Source organism: Mustelus asterias, chromosome X (genome assembly GCF_964213995.1).
Source record: "Mustelus asterias chromosome X, sMusAst1.hap1.1, whole genome shotgun sequence".
NCBI classification, from domain to species: domain Eukaryota; kingdom Metazoa; phylum Chordata; class Chondrichthyes; order Carcharhiniformes; family Triakidae; genus Mustelus; species Mustelus asterias.
Window position 1 is genome coordinate 311,040 of NC_135834.1, and position 17,041 is coordinate 328,080.

General features: G+C 44.3%; 1 protein-coding gene across 8 annotated transcripts in view; it reads left to right on the forward strand.

Annotated features, from left to right (window-relative positions):
- LOC144482011 (signal transducer and activator of transcription 1-like) overlaps positions 1 to 17,041 on the forward strand; it is a 53,449-nt gene that overhangs the window by 3,693 nt on the left and 32,715 nt on the right. For 4 of the 8 annotated variants that reach the window (XM_078201266.1, XM_078201262.1, XM_078201268.1 and 1 more), the window contains exons 2-3: positions 10,466 to 10,597; positions 13,375 to 13,519. In XM_078201266.1, coding sequence (XP_078057392.1) covers positions 10,467 to 10,597; positions 13,375 to 13,519 — 276 coding nt within the window. In that variant the 5' untranslated portion in view covers position 10,466. Of the gene's footprint in view, positions 1 to 10,462; positions 10,598 to 13,374; positions 13,520 to 17,041 lie in introns of all 8 variants that reach the window. The other 4 variants (XM_078201263.1, XM_078201267.1, XM_078201265.1 and 1 more) reach the window with 2 other exon arrangements.

A 17,041-nucleotide genomic window follows, 5' to 3' on the forward strand; every position in this document is an offset into this window, starting at 1 on the left:
CCTCATCCACTACTCCACCAATCTTGGTGTCATCAGCAAATTTACTGATCCACCCTTCAGCCCCCTCCTCTAAGTCATTAATAAAAATCACAAAGAGCAGAGGACCAAGCACTGATCCCTGCGGCACTCCGCTAGCAACCTGCCTCCAATCCGAAAATTTTCCATCGACCACCACCCTCTGTCTTCGATCAGACAGCCAGTTACCTATCCAATCGGCCAACTTTCCCTCTATCCCACACCTCCTCACTTTCATCTTAAGCCGACCATGGGGGACCTTATCAAACGCCTTACTAAAATCCATGTACATGACATCAACTGCCCTACCTTCATCAACACACTTAGTTACCTCCTCAAAAAATTCTATCAAATTTGTGAGGCACGACTTGCCCTTCACGAATCCGTGCTGACTATCCCGGATTAATCCGCATCTTTCTAAATGGTCGTAAATCCCATCTCTAAGGACCTTTTCCATCAATTTACCAACCACCGAAGTAAGACTAACCAGTCTATAATTACCAGGGTCATTTCTATTCCCTTTCTTAAACAGAGGAACAACATTCGCCATTCTCCAGTCCTCTGTCACCATCCCTGTGGACAGCGAGGACCCAAAGATCAAAGCCAAAGGCTCTGCAATCTCATCCCTTGCCTCCCAAAGAATCCTAGGATACATTTCATCAGGCCCAGGGGACTTATCGACTTTCAGTTTATTCAAAACTGCCAGGACATCCTCCCTCCGAACATCTATTTCCTCCAGCCTATTAGCCTGTAACACCTTCTCTTCCTCAAAAACATGGCCCCTCTCCTTGGTGAACACTGAAGAAAAGTATTCATTCATCACCTCACCTATCTTTACTGACTCCATACACAAGTTCCCACTACTGTCCTTGACCGGCCCTAACCTCACCCTGGTCATTCTTTTATTCCTCACATAAGAGTAAAAAGCCTTGGGGTTTTCCTTGATCCGACCCGCCAAGGACTTCTCGTGTCCCCTCCTAGCTCTCCTAAGCCCCTTTTTCAGCTCATTCCTTGCTAACTTGTAACCCTCAATCGAGCCATCTGAACCTTGTTTCCTCATCCCTACATAAGCTTCCCTCTTCCTTTTCACAAGACATTCCACCTCTTTCGTGAACCATGGTTCCCTCACTCGGCCATTTCCTCCCTGCCTGACAGGGACATACCTATCAAGGACATCCAGTATTTGTTCCTTGAAAAAGTTCCACTTTTCATTAGTTCCTTTCTCTGACAGTTTCTGTTCCCAACTTATGCCCCCTAATTCTTGCCTAATCGCATCATAATTACCTCTCCCCCAATTGTAAACCTTGCCCTGCCGTACGGCCCTATCCCTCTCCATTGCAATAACAAAAGACACCGAATTGTGGTCACTATCTCCAAAGTGCTCTCCCACAACCAAATCTAACACTTGGCCTGGTTCATTTCCCAGTACCAAATCCAATGTGGCCTCACCTCTTGTCGGCCTATCCACATATTGTGTCAGGAAACCCTCCTGCACACACTGCACAAAAACTGCCCCATCCAAACTATTTGACCTACAAGGGTTCCAATCAATATTTGGAAAGTTAAAGTCCCCCATGACAACTACCCTGTGACCCCCACACATATCCATAATCTGCTTAGCAATTTCTTCCTCCACCTCTCTATTACTATTTGGGGGCCTATAGTAAACTCCTAACAACGTGACCGCTCCTTTCCTATTTCTAACCTCAGCCCATATTACCTCAGTGTGCAGATCCCCCTCGAAGTGCCTTTCTGCAGCCGTTAAACTATCTTTGATTAACAATGCCACTCCTCCACCTCTTTTACCAGCTTCCCTACACTTAGTGAAACATCTATACCCCGGAACGTCCAACAACCATTCCTGTCCTTGTTCTACCCATGTCTCCGTAATGGCCACAACATCGTAGTCCCAAGTACCAGTCCACGCCCCAAGTTCATCTACCTTGTTCCGGATGCTCCTTGCATTGAAGTAGACACACTTCAACCCACCTTCCTGTCTACCGGTACCCACCCTTGACCCTGATACCTTCCCCAATACCTCACCACCCTCACTGACTTCCGGACTACAACTCCTTTTCCCACTCCCCTGACAAATTAGTTTAAACCCCCTTGAAGAGCCGTAACAAATTTCCCTCCTAGGATATTGGTGCCCCTCTGGTTCAGGTGCACCCCGTCCTGTTTGTACAGGTCCCACCTTCCCCAGAATGTGTTCCAATTATCCACGTATCTGAAGCCCTCCCTCCTACACCATCCCTGCAACCACATGTTTAACTGCACTCTCTCCCTGTTCCTCAACTCGCTTTCACGTGGCACCGGCAACGTACCAGAGATGACCACATGTTTTGTCTTGGCTCTCAGCTTCCAGCCCAGCTCCAGAAATTCCTGTTTTAAATCCCCGTCCCTTCTCTTACCTATGTCATTGGTACCAATGTGTACCACGACTTGTGACTGTTTCCCCTCCCTCTTCAGAATCCGGAAAACACGGTCTGAGACGTCACGGACCTTGGCATCCGGTAGGCAACATACCATCCGTGAGTCTCTTTTGCTGCCACAGAACCTCCTATCTATCCCTCTAACTAACGAGTCCCTAATAACTCTTGCCCTCCTGCTCTGCCCCTTACCCTCCCGAGCCACAGAGACGGACACAGTGCTGGAGATCCTCTCACTGTGGCTCACCACTGGTATGTCATCCCCCTCAACCGTATCCAAAGCGGAATACTTGTTGCTAAGGGGAACGACCACCGGGGATCCCTGCACGGACTGCTTCCTCCCAGCCCCTCTCACCGTCACCCATCTGTTTTCATTCCTCGGAGTAACTGTATCCCTAAAGCTTCTGTCTATGGCCACCTCTGCGTCCCTAATGATCCTAAGTTCATCCAACTCCAGCTCCAGTTCCCTAACACGGTTTTGGAGGAGCTGCAGATGGGTGCACTTCCCACAGGTGTAATCAGCAGGGACACTGTCGTCGTCCCTCACCTCAAACATAGTGCAAGAGGAACATAGCACTGCCTGCACACCCATCCCCTCTAGATACCTTGCCAGTACCAGGTAGAAAGTGCAGAAATGAATTTAAACTCACCTCTGCTCGCCCTTTCTGCCTAAGCCCTGTGAGTCAAAGCCTTATAGCTCACACTCTGCTTCCCACGCACTCCACTGCCCACTCCCGACGCTGCCCGCTGTATACTGCAGCCTACCTTTTATACTTCACGCGTTTAAAAAACCCTTCCCAGACTCCTTTGCAGCCCACTTCCAGTTTTCACTTTAAACTTAAAATACTGCTGCAAAAGTAAAGGCCAAAATAAAACACACACTAGCTGACTAATTAAATAAATAAACAATTCAATTAATCTCTCACCAGCACTGCTGCCTCCAATCACTCCTTCTCAGCTTGCTCCAGTGGAACAATGATACCCTGGCGATTGGAACAAAGTAATCTTCAGTCTTAAACAACAAACTATCCCTAGTTTTTGCACAGCAATGTCAGCAGTGTTGCTATACTACCCATGTGACAAATTATAAATTCCTTTATTTGTTACATCTAGATTGTTAATATACTGCAACAGTTTACTGATGAAAGTTTACTTTGTGCATTGTGATAAGGCACTGGACAGTTCATCCCAAGAGATGAAGTGGTCCCATCATTTTTCCCCTCAGTGCTTTATCCAAATGTACATTTTGCATGAGGAAGTCTGTGGGCATTGGCAGGCGGCCCAGCTATGGAGGGGTGGAGAGAACATGATACTTGAGTATGATGCTGTGCTCACTGACAGTGTCTGGGCCTCTCTTCATACCCTACCAGCTCTGGTTTATGTTGCTGCTTAACTATAGAATGATGCTCCTCTAATACTATGGATATGTTTTATGACACTTTATTGCACAACCTCCTGGCCTTCGATGTTTTGCTTGTGCCTTGTTGCACAATACTCTGATGGCCTTGGCTTTGTACTTCACTGATTTGTTTTCTGTTGTTGTGACTATGTTGTCAGTGCAGAGTCCATTCACATCACTTCTTGAACCCCTCCTTTCAGCCTGTCTTAGCTAGCTTAACACCATTGAAGTATGTTTTCCAATTTAAAAAAAAAAGCAATATCTTGCCTTTATTTGAACAGAAGGAGGGAGGGAGTTCCAGGATTTTGACCCAGCGACAGTGAAGGAACGGCGACATGTTTCCAAGTCAGGGCGGTGGGTGGTTTGGAGGGGAACTTGCAGGGGATGGTGTTCCCTGTGCATCTGCTAATTCCCCCATGACCACCTTGGTGATAAAGGTGGCAGGTTTGGAAGGTGCTGTTGAAGGAACCTTGGTGAGTTAGCTGCAGTGCATCTTGTAGATGGTACACACTGCTGCCACTATGCATTGGTGGTGGAGGGATTTCCATTCGCATAATCCCTGTTTAATTCTTGGCAGTTTATTATTGCCTGTGAATTTGACCAATTTGCATTCTGAATTCAGCCGATTATGTAGCATGCTCCTGTGTGTCCCCCTGCCCCCGGACTATAACTTTTTTTATTTTGCTAACCTTTATTTAAGAAACTAACACCTGGTCAGGATTCCATTTATCCAAAATGTTGCTAGACTACATGTTTAAGTCTAAATGTCAGAGTTGTTTTAAAAAGATAATTGTTCTTCTGGGTTGGGGTGGGAGCAATGAGTCACATTGACTGTCACATTTATTGTCCATCCTGATGTATTCTGAGGGTGTTGACAGTCAAGTACATGGTGTAGGACTGGAGTCACAGGAAGGGTAAGTGTTCTCCAAGGCAGCCTTCACGACACATGACGATGCAGAATTGCTGAGCAGAGACTGATAGCCAAGTTCCGCGCACATGAGGACAGCCTCAACCGGGATCTTGGGTTCATGTCACACTATCTGTAACCCCCAAGATTTGCCTGGGCTTGCAAAATCTCACTAACTGTCCTGGCTGGAGACAATACACATCTCTTTAACCTGTGCTTAACCCCCTCTCTACACACATTATCTGTACCTTTAAGACTTGATTACATGTAAAGACTCGCATTCCAACTATTATCTTGTAAATTGAGTGTGTCTTTATATGCTATGTTTGTGAACACAAGTCCTCACTCAACTGATGAAGAAGCTTGAGGCTCTGAAAGCTAGTGTGCCAAATAAACCTGTTGGACTTTAACCTGGTGTTGTGAGACTTACTGTCACAGGAAGGGCCAGACTGTAGGAGTGTCAGATTCCCCTGACAATTTGGTGGCTTTTGTGACCCTTATTCCTGATGCGAGCCAACAAATTCCACAATTTACAACCATAATTTAGCATTCAACTAAGCAGTTTAAGCTCTCAGTATTAAGAGCAAGCACGGTGTTCAGAAAGCACAAGTACAGTGTCTCCACTTGTAACATTTGGGTTTTAATCAGTTGTAGCATTCAAAACTCTTCAAAAAATTATTTGGTGTTTCATTATTTTGATGTGTTTGCCTCAGAGATTTCAGTCTGCTGTTTTAATCTTGAATATTCCATGAGGAAGCAACTTTTTTTCCATTTGCTGTTATTTCCTTCCTGAGAATTGAGGCTCTTAATTAGTCTGATATCAGAAGACTACAAAAAGTTTAGTAGGGAGGTGAAACTCTAGCCCTGGATTTTGCCTGAGTTCATATTTCCAATTCCATAAAATATTGCGTCCCTTCTCCTTAAGGCCTCTTTACCAGGGATATCAGGAACCCTCCAGTCATTTGTTCAAATGACCATTCCTTGTGTGTTACCCCATAAAGTGAATGATGATAGAAGAGGGGAGGAGAAAAGGTGTCACAATTGGACCTTTAAGACTTGATTACCTGTAAAGACTCGCATTCCAACTTTTATCTTGTAAATTGAGTGTGTCTTTATATGCTCTATTTGTGAACACAAGTCCTCGCTCAACTGATGAAGGAGCTTGAGGTGCTGAAAGCTAGTGTGCCAAATAAACCTGTTGGACTTTAACCTGGTGTTGTGAGACTTCTTACCGTCACAGGAAGGGCCAGACTGCAGGAGTGTCAGATTTCCCTGAACAGGAACAGCTCCAGTATTGCATTACCAGTTCTCACTCCAAGTTGACTCTCCAAGTGAGATTACTGGAATAGCAGCTCGTGCCAACCAGAAATATCTATCTGGAACCTGTTTGTAGTTTACTGTACTCGACCATTGTAGCTCGGGGTTGAAACAATTTAGAGAGGCAACCAGTTGTCATACACTTGAACAGCGCCTTTCACGACCTCAGGATGTCCTAGCTATGAAGTATTTTTGAAGTGTAGCCAGCCAATTTGCACGCAGGAAATTTCCGCAAACAGCAATGTGATGATGAGAGATGGTGTTTAGTGATGGTGGCTGAAGAATAAATACTGGCCCAAGGACACAGAAGAATTCTCCTCCTTTGAAACAGTGGCTGAGAGATCATTTGCATCCCCGATAGTGCAGAGCTGGATTGGCAGCCTAGATTATTGCACTTGAGTGGGACTTGAACCCACAACCTACCTGAAGCAAAAATGCTACCACTTTGCCATGATTGAGAGGTAAAAGAGTTGTATGCTATTGCACCACCCATTTGCTAATGTGCATGAAACTTGTAGTTTAGGGAAAAACTGTAAATACATTTGGGGAAGTGGTGAGGCTTCTGCAGTCAAATCTTTGAGGTCCACAACAATGTTAATTTCCTATTACGCAGCATAATTCTCAGGTTGGAATGTGTTTTTATTTTTGGAAGCAACAAATAAAGTTTATAACGTGTCAAATGTCAGCAAAATTATTGTGCTGTGCCTATAGTTCCCTACCACTATAGTTGGCAAAAGTCAAGCATGAGACAGAAAAAAATCAGCTGAGGCTTCCAGTGATGAACATGCATCGGATTCAACTGTGATGCCCTTTCTCCTCTCCTTCCCCCAAAGACTGAGTGCTGAAATGTTGACCTTCCCCATGCCACAGCGCTTGCCTAATCTGCTGAGTCTTTAACAAAATCAGACTCAAAAAGTTGGCTCTGTTCTCTGCACGGATGCTGTCAGACCTGAGATTTTGCAGCATTTTCTGTTTTTGTTTCAGATTCCAGCATCCGCAGTAACTTGCTTTTATTTCTACTGAATGAGAACAGAGTGCTGAATGGTTGGCAAGTGGACTCTTGGTAGAGGCATTATGGGTAATGCAGCATGGAATAGTTAACTGTCCAGCTTTATTCAAATCCAAGCCAGGCAGGTCGATTCTGGTCAAGGCATTGTCCTGAGGAATGAACCAAGGATTGGCTGTTTCCTAAGCTTCCATTTAGTTTGAAAAAATGTGCAATGTGTGGACATGTTCCTTCTGTTGCAAAGGACAGGACCCTGTGTGAATACGTGACTTCTAGCATGTGTAGGTGAGTCACGCTGCAAGCCTGACTGACATTGGTTTTCAGTGTAATTGGCAGGGTCCAGTCATGGAATTAAAAATCTAATTTATTTTTGTGCTAAAGGAGGAGACTGGCACAATGGCTGAGATTTTATTTTCCAAGTGGGTGGTTCCAGGTACTGTTTACTTGAACAACTCCTTTCCTGGAACAAATACAGAAAATGCTTGAAATACTCAGCTGGTCAGGCAGCATCTGTCAAAAGAAACAGTGTTGACATTTCAGATCAATGACGCTTCTTCAACTCGGAACTTTAAGAACATAAGAAATAGGAGCAGGAGTAGGCCATCTAGCCCCTCGAGCCTGCCCCGCCATTCAATAAGATCATGGCTGATCTGACGTGGATCAGTACCACTTACCCGCCTGATCCCCATAACCCTTAATTCCCTTACCGATCAGGAATCCATCCATCCGCGCTTTAAACATATTCAGCGAGGTAGCCTCCACCACCTCAGTGAGCAGAGAATTCCAGAGATTCACCACCCTCTGGGAGAAGAAGTTCCTCCTCAACTCTGTCTTAAACCGACCCCCCTTTATTTTGAGGCTGTGTCCTCTAGTTTTAACTTCCTTACTAAGTGGAAAGAATCTCTCCGCCTCCACCCTATCCAGCCCCCGCATTATCTTATAAGTCTCCATAAGATCCCCCCTCATCCTTCTAAACTCCAACGAGTACAAACCCAATCTCCTCAGCCTCTCCTCATAATCCAAACCCCTCATCTCCGGTATCAACCTGGTGAACCTTCTCTGCACTCCCTCCAATGCCAATATATCCTTCCTCATATAAGGGGACCAATACTGCACACAGTATTCCAGCTGCGGCCTCACCAATGCCCTGTACAGGTGCATCAAGACATCCCTGCTTTTATATTCTATCCCCCTCGCAATATAGGCCAACATCCCATTTGCCTTCTTGATCACCTGTTGTACCTGCAGACTGGGCTTTTGCGTCTCATGCACAAGGACCCCCAGGTCCCTTTGCACGGTAGCATGTTTTAATTTGTTTCCATTGAGATAGTAATCCCATTTGTTATTATTTCCTCCAAAGTGTATAACCTCGCATTTCTCAACGTTGTACTCCATTTGCCATATCCTCGCCCACTCACTCAGCCTGTCCAAATCTCTCTGCAGATCTTCTCCGTCCTCCACACGATTCACTTTTCCACTTATCTTTGTGTCGTCTGCAAACTTTGTTACCCTACACTCCGTCCCCTCCTCCAGATCATCTATATAAATGGTAAACAGTTGCGGCCCGAGTACCGATCCCTGCGGCACGCCACTAGTTACCTTCCTCCAACCGGAAAAACACCCATTTATTCCGACTCTTTGCTTCCTGTCGGATAGCCAGTCCCCAATCCACTTTAACACACTACCCCCAACTCCGTGTGCCCTAATCTTCTTCAGCAGCCTTTTATGGGGCACCTTATCAAACGCCTTTTGGAAATCCAAAAACACCGCATCCACCGGTTCTCCTCCATCAACCGCCCTAGTCACATCTTCATAAAAATCCAACATGTTCGTCAAGCACGACTTTCCCCTCATGAATCCATGCTGCGTCTGATTGATCGAACCATTTCTATCCAGATGCCCTGCTATCTCCTCTTTAATAATGGATTCCAGCATTTTCCCTACTACAGACGTTAAGCTGACCGGCCTATAGTTACCCGCCTTTTGTCTCCTTCCTTTTTTAAACAGCGGCGTAACATTAGCCGTTTTCCAATCAACCGGCACTACCCCAGAATGCAACGAGTTTTGATAAATAATCACTAACGCATCCACTATTACCTCTGACATTTCTTTCAATACCCTGGGATGCATTCCATCCGGACCCGGGGACTTATCCACCTTCAGTCCCATTAGTCTACCCAGCACTGCCTCTCTGGTAACATTAATTGTATTAAGTATTTCTCCTGCTGCCAACCCTCTATCGTTAATATTTGGCAAACTATTTGTGTCCTCCACCGTGAAGACCGACACAAAAAACTTATTTAAAGACTCAGCCATATCCTCATTTCCCACTATTAACTCCCCCCTCTCGTCCTCCAAGGGTCCAACATTCACTCTAGCCACTCTATTCCTTTTTATATATTTATAAAAACTTTTACTATCATTTTTTATATTAATTGCTAGCCTAGCTTCATAGTCTATCCTTCCTTTCTTTATCGCTTTCTTAGTCTCTCTTTGTTGTTTCTTAAATTTTTCCCAATCACTTGTTTCTCCACTATTTTTGGCCACTCTGTACGCAGCTGATTTTATTTTAATACTCTCCTTTATTTCCTTCGTTATCCACGGCTGGTTCTCCCTTTTCTTACAATCCTTGTTTTTTGCTGGAATATATTTTTGCTGAGAACTGAAAAGGATCTCCTTAAAAATCCTCCACTGTTCCTCAGCTATCCTACCTGCCAGCCTGCTCTCCCAGTCTACCTTAGCCAATTCATCCCTCATCCTATCATATTTCCCTCTGTTCAAACTTTAGAGATGTGATAGGTCTTAAACATGTAAAAGAGGGAGGAAGGGGTTCCTGTATTTCTTTTAAGGCAGTGGTTTGGTTGCATATAATGGTGAAGATGGTTGTAGATACAGGAAAAAGGAAACTCTTGAATTGTGGTGGCTTGCTGGGTTACAGATTGATTTACTTGAGGTTTGGATTTAAACCCACCAAGATAAAAGGACATTTTCATAAAACCATCTACGTGACAATATTGGGGTAGTCTCAAACGAATTTGTTATGAAGTTGAGCACAAAACTAGTTTGGTATGTTGGCAGTCTCTCGCACAGTCCACAATGAGGCCTAGTATGAGGAACTAATGCAATAGTCTTGAGGCCAGGGGTGAAAGTGCATTGGAGCAGTGTAGAAGCTGCTGTGCTTTGTATCCAGCTTGTGCTATGCCTGATCTGGGTGTGCTCGATGTTAACATTAGTGCTCTGGAACAGTCACACCCAATGTCACTGTCCTGACCAGGTCCAAAAAAAAACACTTAGCCAAAAAAGGGCATTGTGATAATACTGCCATTTTCTAGCGTGTGTATGATTCGGTGAAGTTGATCTTTGGTGATGCACATATTTCTTTTTCCCAGCAGTATGAGTCAGTGGGAGACCCTAAAACAACTGGACACAAAGTACTTGGAGCAGCTGGACATTCTGTACCAAAATGAAAACTTTCCCATGGCTGTTCGGGAATATCTCGCTCATTGGATTGAAACTCAAGACTGGTATGTTAAATCATAAGAGGGAACCATTTCTGTTTAAGTCAACCTATCCTGTTTTTTGTGTTTATATGCTTCACCTGAACCCCTCCCAATGCCTCTTCACTACCTTTATAAAGCTGACTGGGGAGGAATTACTTTTTTTAGTTCCCTCCTTTGTATCTGCCTGGCATCTGTTCCGGTACACTTTCGATTGGAAGGCCTTGCCCACGGATGACATGGAGAGGTCAAATTTGCCAAAAGGGAGAATTTTGTTTTTAAATGTGACTGAGTTATTGGGTTGCACTCTTGACTCCGGCCTTTGTGGGTTGGGGTTCCGCACTAAAGTTTGAGCTCGGAGTTTCGGCAGGCACGCAGATGTAGTCTTGGAGAATTGCACTGTTGTCAGACAGACTTGTTGAACTGCACAACTGATTTTTTTATTTTTGCCTGCCTGTTCAAAATTGGTTTGAATTCTAATAAATTATTAAATATTTTGCATGTGCCACTATCTGAAATGCATTTTAGGACACGACACTTAGCCGTTGGCATGGTGGGAGAACGCACCCAGTACTGTGCGGGCTAGCAGTCTGAGCTGGTTGTTCTGGTTTGGGCTTCTGAAAGAAGAAATAAATGGAAGCATTTGACAAAGGGTCGTCTGGACTCGAAACGTCAGCTCTTTTCTCTCCTTACAGATGCTGCCAGACCCGCTGAGATTTTCCAGCATTTTCTCTTTTGGTTTCAGATTTCAGCATCTGCAGTAATTTGCTTTTAATAAATTGAGGTTCTTGTCCACTTTCTGATGTTTGGTTGCAGGGTAGCATAGCTTTAACCGATGTGTAGGGTTAAGTTGTTTTTCCACTCCAGTCCAGATAATGTTTGACGGTTGATTTGAATTTGTAATGTCAAAAACGAACTTAAAAATGCAGCTGCAGAGGTTGTGCGCAAATTGTCACAATAATTATCTGTTTACTATGTGCTACAGGAATCCTTCACCCACTTTTGTTTGGTTAAATAGTAGGCACAGTGTCCAAATGACTGAGCCAAAGCAAATGATGGACAGTTGCTGTAAATCCGATAGTCCTATCAAAAGATTTTAAATGATTTGCAAAGGAAGCAAATGTGATGTGAATGTGGTTGGGGTCTGGAATGCGCTGCCTGGAAGTGTGGTGGAGGCAGGTTCAATTGAGGCAATGTGCAGAGGTATGGGGAAAAAGCCAGGGGAATGGCACTGAGTCATAATGCTCATTTTGGAGAGCCGGTGCAGGCAGGATGGATCAAATGGCGGCCTCCTGTGCCATAACAATTCTGTGAAAGCTCAGTTAGAATGTAGCTGAGAGCTACAAGATGAATCTTTGACTGTAACTCTGAAGTCTAGATTCTGCATCTCCTTCCTTTCCATACTGGTCCACAACAAATATTAACCTCAAACTCGACCACGTACTTATTTGGCTATTGATATGTGCACAGTCCACTTAGTCTCAGTGATCTAATCCAACTCCCCTCCTGCCAGGCGCCAAGCCTTTTGAAACATGACAGGCATGAGGAACTCTAAAGAGAATTTGACTCCAAGACTTCATGCCTTGTCTCTGGTAGCATGCTGGCAATGAATGCACATATTGCAACAGCTTGTCATTAGAGGCCAAGAGCTACTACGGTATTCAGGATGGTATCCAATGTGCTCTGACATTTTCTGCCTGCAGTTATATAGAATTGCACAAAGGATGCTTAAGCATGCATTTTCCTACATTTTTTTAATTAAGAAAATAAGAATAAACAAACAGAGCGAGTATAAAATGGCACGATATGCAGGTCTGTGCCTGGCAATTCTCACCATTTAAAAAAAAAAATTTAACTAGGCCCTCTCGGGAAGAATTAAACCCAGGGCAACTAGGAAGCTGAACATTCCTCGGCTATAGTTATTGACTGCAGATACGAGATGCAGTTGTTGGAGCATATGATCAGAGTACAGCCCATTATCCTGGGAGACTCATGGGCAGTAAATATTGAGAAATACTTAGTCATTTAATAAAAATAGTTAATGAGTCATTGTTTGTGTGTGCGATGCTAATCTCACACTTGTTGACAATGTGGTTAAACCTGGTTATTAGCCTGAAAGTGCCTGGCTGACTGAGCTTTCCTACATAATCCCTATTTTCTTAATTTAAAAAATAAATAGAATTTCAAGTCGCTTCCCTTCTCCCTCATTTTTCCCTTACCCTGTCGTCTCTTCTACAGATGCTGGTTCGAACTGGGGTACAGCTCTGTGGACGCTACAAGCCTTTTTACCCAAGTGGTCGTCCTTGTTTGAGCTCTGACAATGAGCACTGGCAGGGGATTTAACCTGGCTGCATGTTGTTATTGTTGTGATCACTCACTTCCTGCATCAAGAGTGGCGTCTTGGCTGAAATATCAATAGGCTGTCAGTTGCCACCTATATGGGATGAGTGAAGATGATTAAGATTTATGGGGGACAAAATCTCAAGTCAATGATCTTTATTGTTGTTCTCAAACAGTCCTGATGGTGGAGCGTAGTCTTGTCAAACTCCCAACATTGTGCTATGAAATGATGGGGCTGTGGTTTGTGATCTTGGCCTACTGGGCAGATAGCCTCCAGCTGCTCACAAACAGCAGAAGGGGCAATGCTGGCAGAGGGATTGCTTTTCAACCCTGCTTATGTTCCTAAATGAGAGATTGTCCATGACAAGAAGGGAGTCAAAGTTTGCTGGAGAAAATTAAACTGCATGATTGATGGGTGCGTGCAATTTTCAAACGGTGCAAAACATCTTTTTTACATTTCTTAGGGAGGAGGCTATAACAAATTATTCACTGGCCACTATCCACTACCAAAATCTGTTGGACCAGATCAACAATCAATACAGCCGCTTTATGCAGGAGAAGAACTTTGTATGTCAGCACAACTTCAAGAAATACAGGCAAAATATGCAGGTATTGTGCAGCCTAAATTCTACAGCTGCTTGTGTATATATGATTCAAACTGGCTGCTTGTCATCTCAAATAGAATGGTACTAAGACGTTGTTTAGAGCTACAGTGCTAAGTGAAGAGGAGATTTTGGTTTTGGAAAGTACTTTTTCTTCCAAGTTTGTTTTTTCTTCTTCTGATTTGTTCACCATTTCCCTCCCACTTCTATTCTTGAAGGTGTTGATTTCCACTGGGTTGCACTTCCGCTCACTTTGGTTGTCCTCCTGTACTTTGTCTTGGTTCACATAGCAAGCATGGTTACTTGGGTCGCGAATATTGACAGGCCACTCGACTGGGGAGTGCACATCGCAGCCTGAGACTGAACCTATTCTAGCTCAACACCCGTGTAATTTCCCAGCTATACTTTCTGGATGGCAACCAAGACCCCTCTCATCGTCCCTGTCCTCATGCACACCCCACCCCTCAGTGTCTCCCTATTCTCAGTTGACATATCCCAGTTTCCATCTGAGCTGTGATCCACGCACAATAGGATAGTCTGTACGCTGTCCCAACTGAGGTATCATGGAAGCTGAAACTATTCTTTCAAGGACATGTTTGAGTCGGTTTCTCCACTGTACATTCCTTTTTTGTTTCACACAATAACAGAAAGTGCTGGAAAAATCTCAGCAGGTCTGACAGCATCTGTGGGGAGAGAATACGTTGAGGCTAGATGACCCTTCGTCAGAGCTCTGACAAAGGGTAACCTAGACTCAATGTTGGCTCTATTCGCTCCCCGCAGATGCTGTCAGACCTGCTGAAACTTTCCAGCATTTTCTGTTTTTGTTTCAGATTCCAGCATCCACAGTATTTTGCTTTTTGCCTTTTTCTTTTAACATTGTCATCCCGTTAGCTTGACTGATTCCTTAACCCAAGAAAACTGAATGCAAGACAGCCTGCTCCCAGGCTGCGATCAGTGACCCTGCAGCTGGCTAATGGGATGTGAGAGAGACAACTCTACCTGTTGACGGTTTTCCCCCTCGCAGACGTTGGAAGTCTGCTTTGTGCTTTCCTATGCTTATGCACTCTGAAGCAAGATGCATGTTATTGATGGCATTCCCTGTTGTATCATGTGGTCTGGCAAATAGTTTCCTTGGACTTGCAAAGGTGAGTCCACATGTCTGTAAGGACCCAATGAAAAGATCTGCGTTGTAACTTTTTTTTTGTTTCTCATTGTACAACCACTTAGTGTCATGGAACCCACCTGGTAGCTGTGTCCAACCTGAAGTTGCTCCATACAAAACAGTCAGGTTGCAGGTCTGATTTCTGGTCTCTTGTTAGCTGATTTTTGGCAGATGTTGATTTTATGGGTGCTACAACCTGCCTTAGTTTTGGGAGTGTTCTAATTGATCTCTGCTCATGGGCTAAAAGATGACAGAATTCAACCAAGATTAGTGCTTTTAAATATTTTCCTGATTTGAATTGAGTCAGGCTTGGCTGTGATTGAAAAGCCTATCAAATACTGCTCTGTGTTAGACTATTAAGAATGGTTACCAGAGGTACATGAAACCAAAACTCAAGCGAGAAGGGTGAAAATGGGGGCAGAGAATTAAGTACGACCATGGTTGTAGGTCCTGAGATAACCTGTTTGTCTTTGTTAGCAACTGGATGCTGAGAACTCCAGGAGACAATTGTAGTTTTGTTTGATGCTTATGTTCTCATTACTTACTGTGTACCAATTCTGCTCCCAGGCCTGTGGCGGTGGTACTCTGAGCAGCCAGCAGAAGATGTACGAGTGTGGTCTCCGTTAACTTTCCCTTCCTATCAGCTGCCGAATGGAGCTCAAACTACCACAGTATTGTGCATCAACACCACCTTGAAGAGGGTCCCCCAGAGACTGGGTGGTGTGTGGTGGGTTAGACACATCTCTAGATTTTGGGTTTAAACTGATGGGGTAAAAGCTTCCTCTGTCAACTGACTGTAAAGGTTCTATATGAAGTATTTGGGCTGTTTTAACCCAGTTCTAGTAGGTACAGGCAGTGGGTTTGCAGCATTAAATTGTCTCAAGTGTTTCCGGATTCTGAGGCTACAGAATGGCCAGTGTGAGAAATGATAAATGGGTGGCACAGTGGTTAGCACTGCTGCGTCTCAGCACTAGGGACCCAGTTCTGATTCCAATCTTAGATGACGTGTCTGCGTGAGTTTTCTCCGGGTGCTCCGGTTTCCTCCTACAGTCCAAAGGTGTGCGGGTTAGGTGGATTGGACATGGTAAATGTGTGGGGTTATGGGGATAGGGGTATGGGCCAGGGTAAGATGCTCTTTCAGAGAGACTGTGCAGACTTGATGGGTGAATGGCCTCCTTCTGCACTGTAGGGATTCTATATTTACATTGGTGCATTAAAGAGCACTTTTTTGAAGTTGGGGACTGCAGCACATTGGAGTAAAGGGAATTCTGATTAATGATCTTCGAACTTTTGGAGTTGACAGTTGAGAGTGTTAGTTTCTCGGTTCAATTAACAAGAAAAATGTGCACACAGCAACACAGTGAAATAAGCCACTTTTATTCTTGTAGCCATTCTTGTGACCTTTTTAAAACTGGTGTTTTGGTGTCAAATTATGCTTGTGTTGTCAGCTCTGACTCGGGTAGAAAATGGATCCTGGTTACTGAAAATGATTTCACAAGAGGGCCATTTTCACCATGAGGCTGGGACTATTTTGTCAGTCCTTCTGGATTGAAACTCGAGTCCTATAGGTGAAGGGGAGAGTGTTTGACATGCCACAACATTAAGTCCCTTTTTGTTTGTTATCAACATGGTGCTTTAGGTAATTTGAAGAGGTCCCTGATGAGAACACGATGAAAAGTGCACAAAACAAAATGTATTTTTAAAAAATGAAATTGTCTGATCTCGATGTCCTTGGCAAAACACATTTACGTGGGAGAATGGGGAATTTTCAGTCTATTTCATTTGCTGTTGAAACAGGAAGTGCAATCCATCTGAAATAGGAACTGAATGTTAAGTTTACATTTATTTATTAGTGTCACAAGTAGGCTTACATTAAACTGCAATGAAGTTATGTGAAAATCCCCTAGTCGCCACACTCCGGCGCCTGTTCGGGTACACTGAGGGAGAATTTAGCATGGCCAATGCACCTAACCACATCTTTCGGACTGTGGGAGGAAACCGGAGCACCCGGAGGAAACCCACGCAAACATGAGGAGAATGTGCAAACTCCACACAGACAGTGACCCAAGCCAGGAATTGAACCCAGAGCCCTGGCACTGTTACGCAGCAGTGCTAATCCACTGTGCCACCGTGCTGCCCTATGTTCAAACATTTTGATTAAGAACAAGAGATACATCATGGATTTTACCACTGTTTTTAAGTTAAGCAGTAGTCTTTTTCTGAACTTCTCATTTCCCCCCACCCCCGCATAATCCAAACTAAACCAAGCCTGCCTTCACATGACTCCCCCTCCCCCCACATACGCACGCACGTGTGCGCACAGACACATGTATATTTCAGCAGGGGTCACTAGAATGTGTCCAGGTA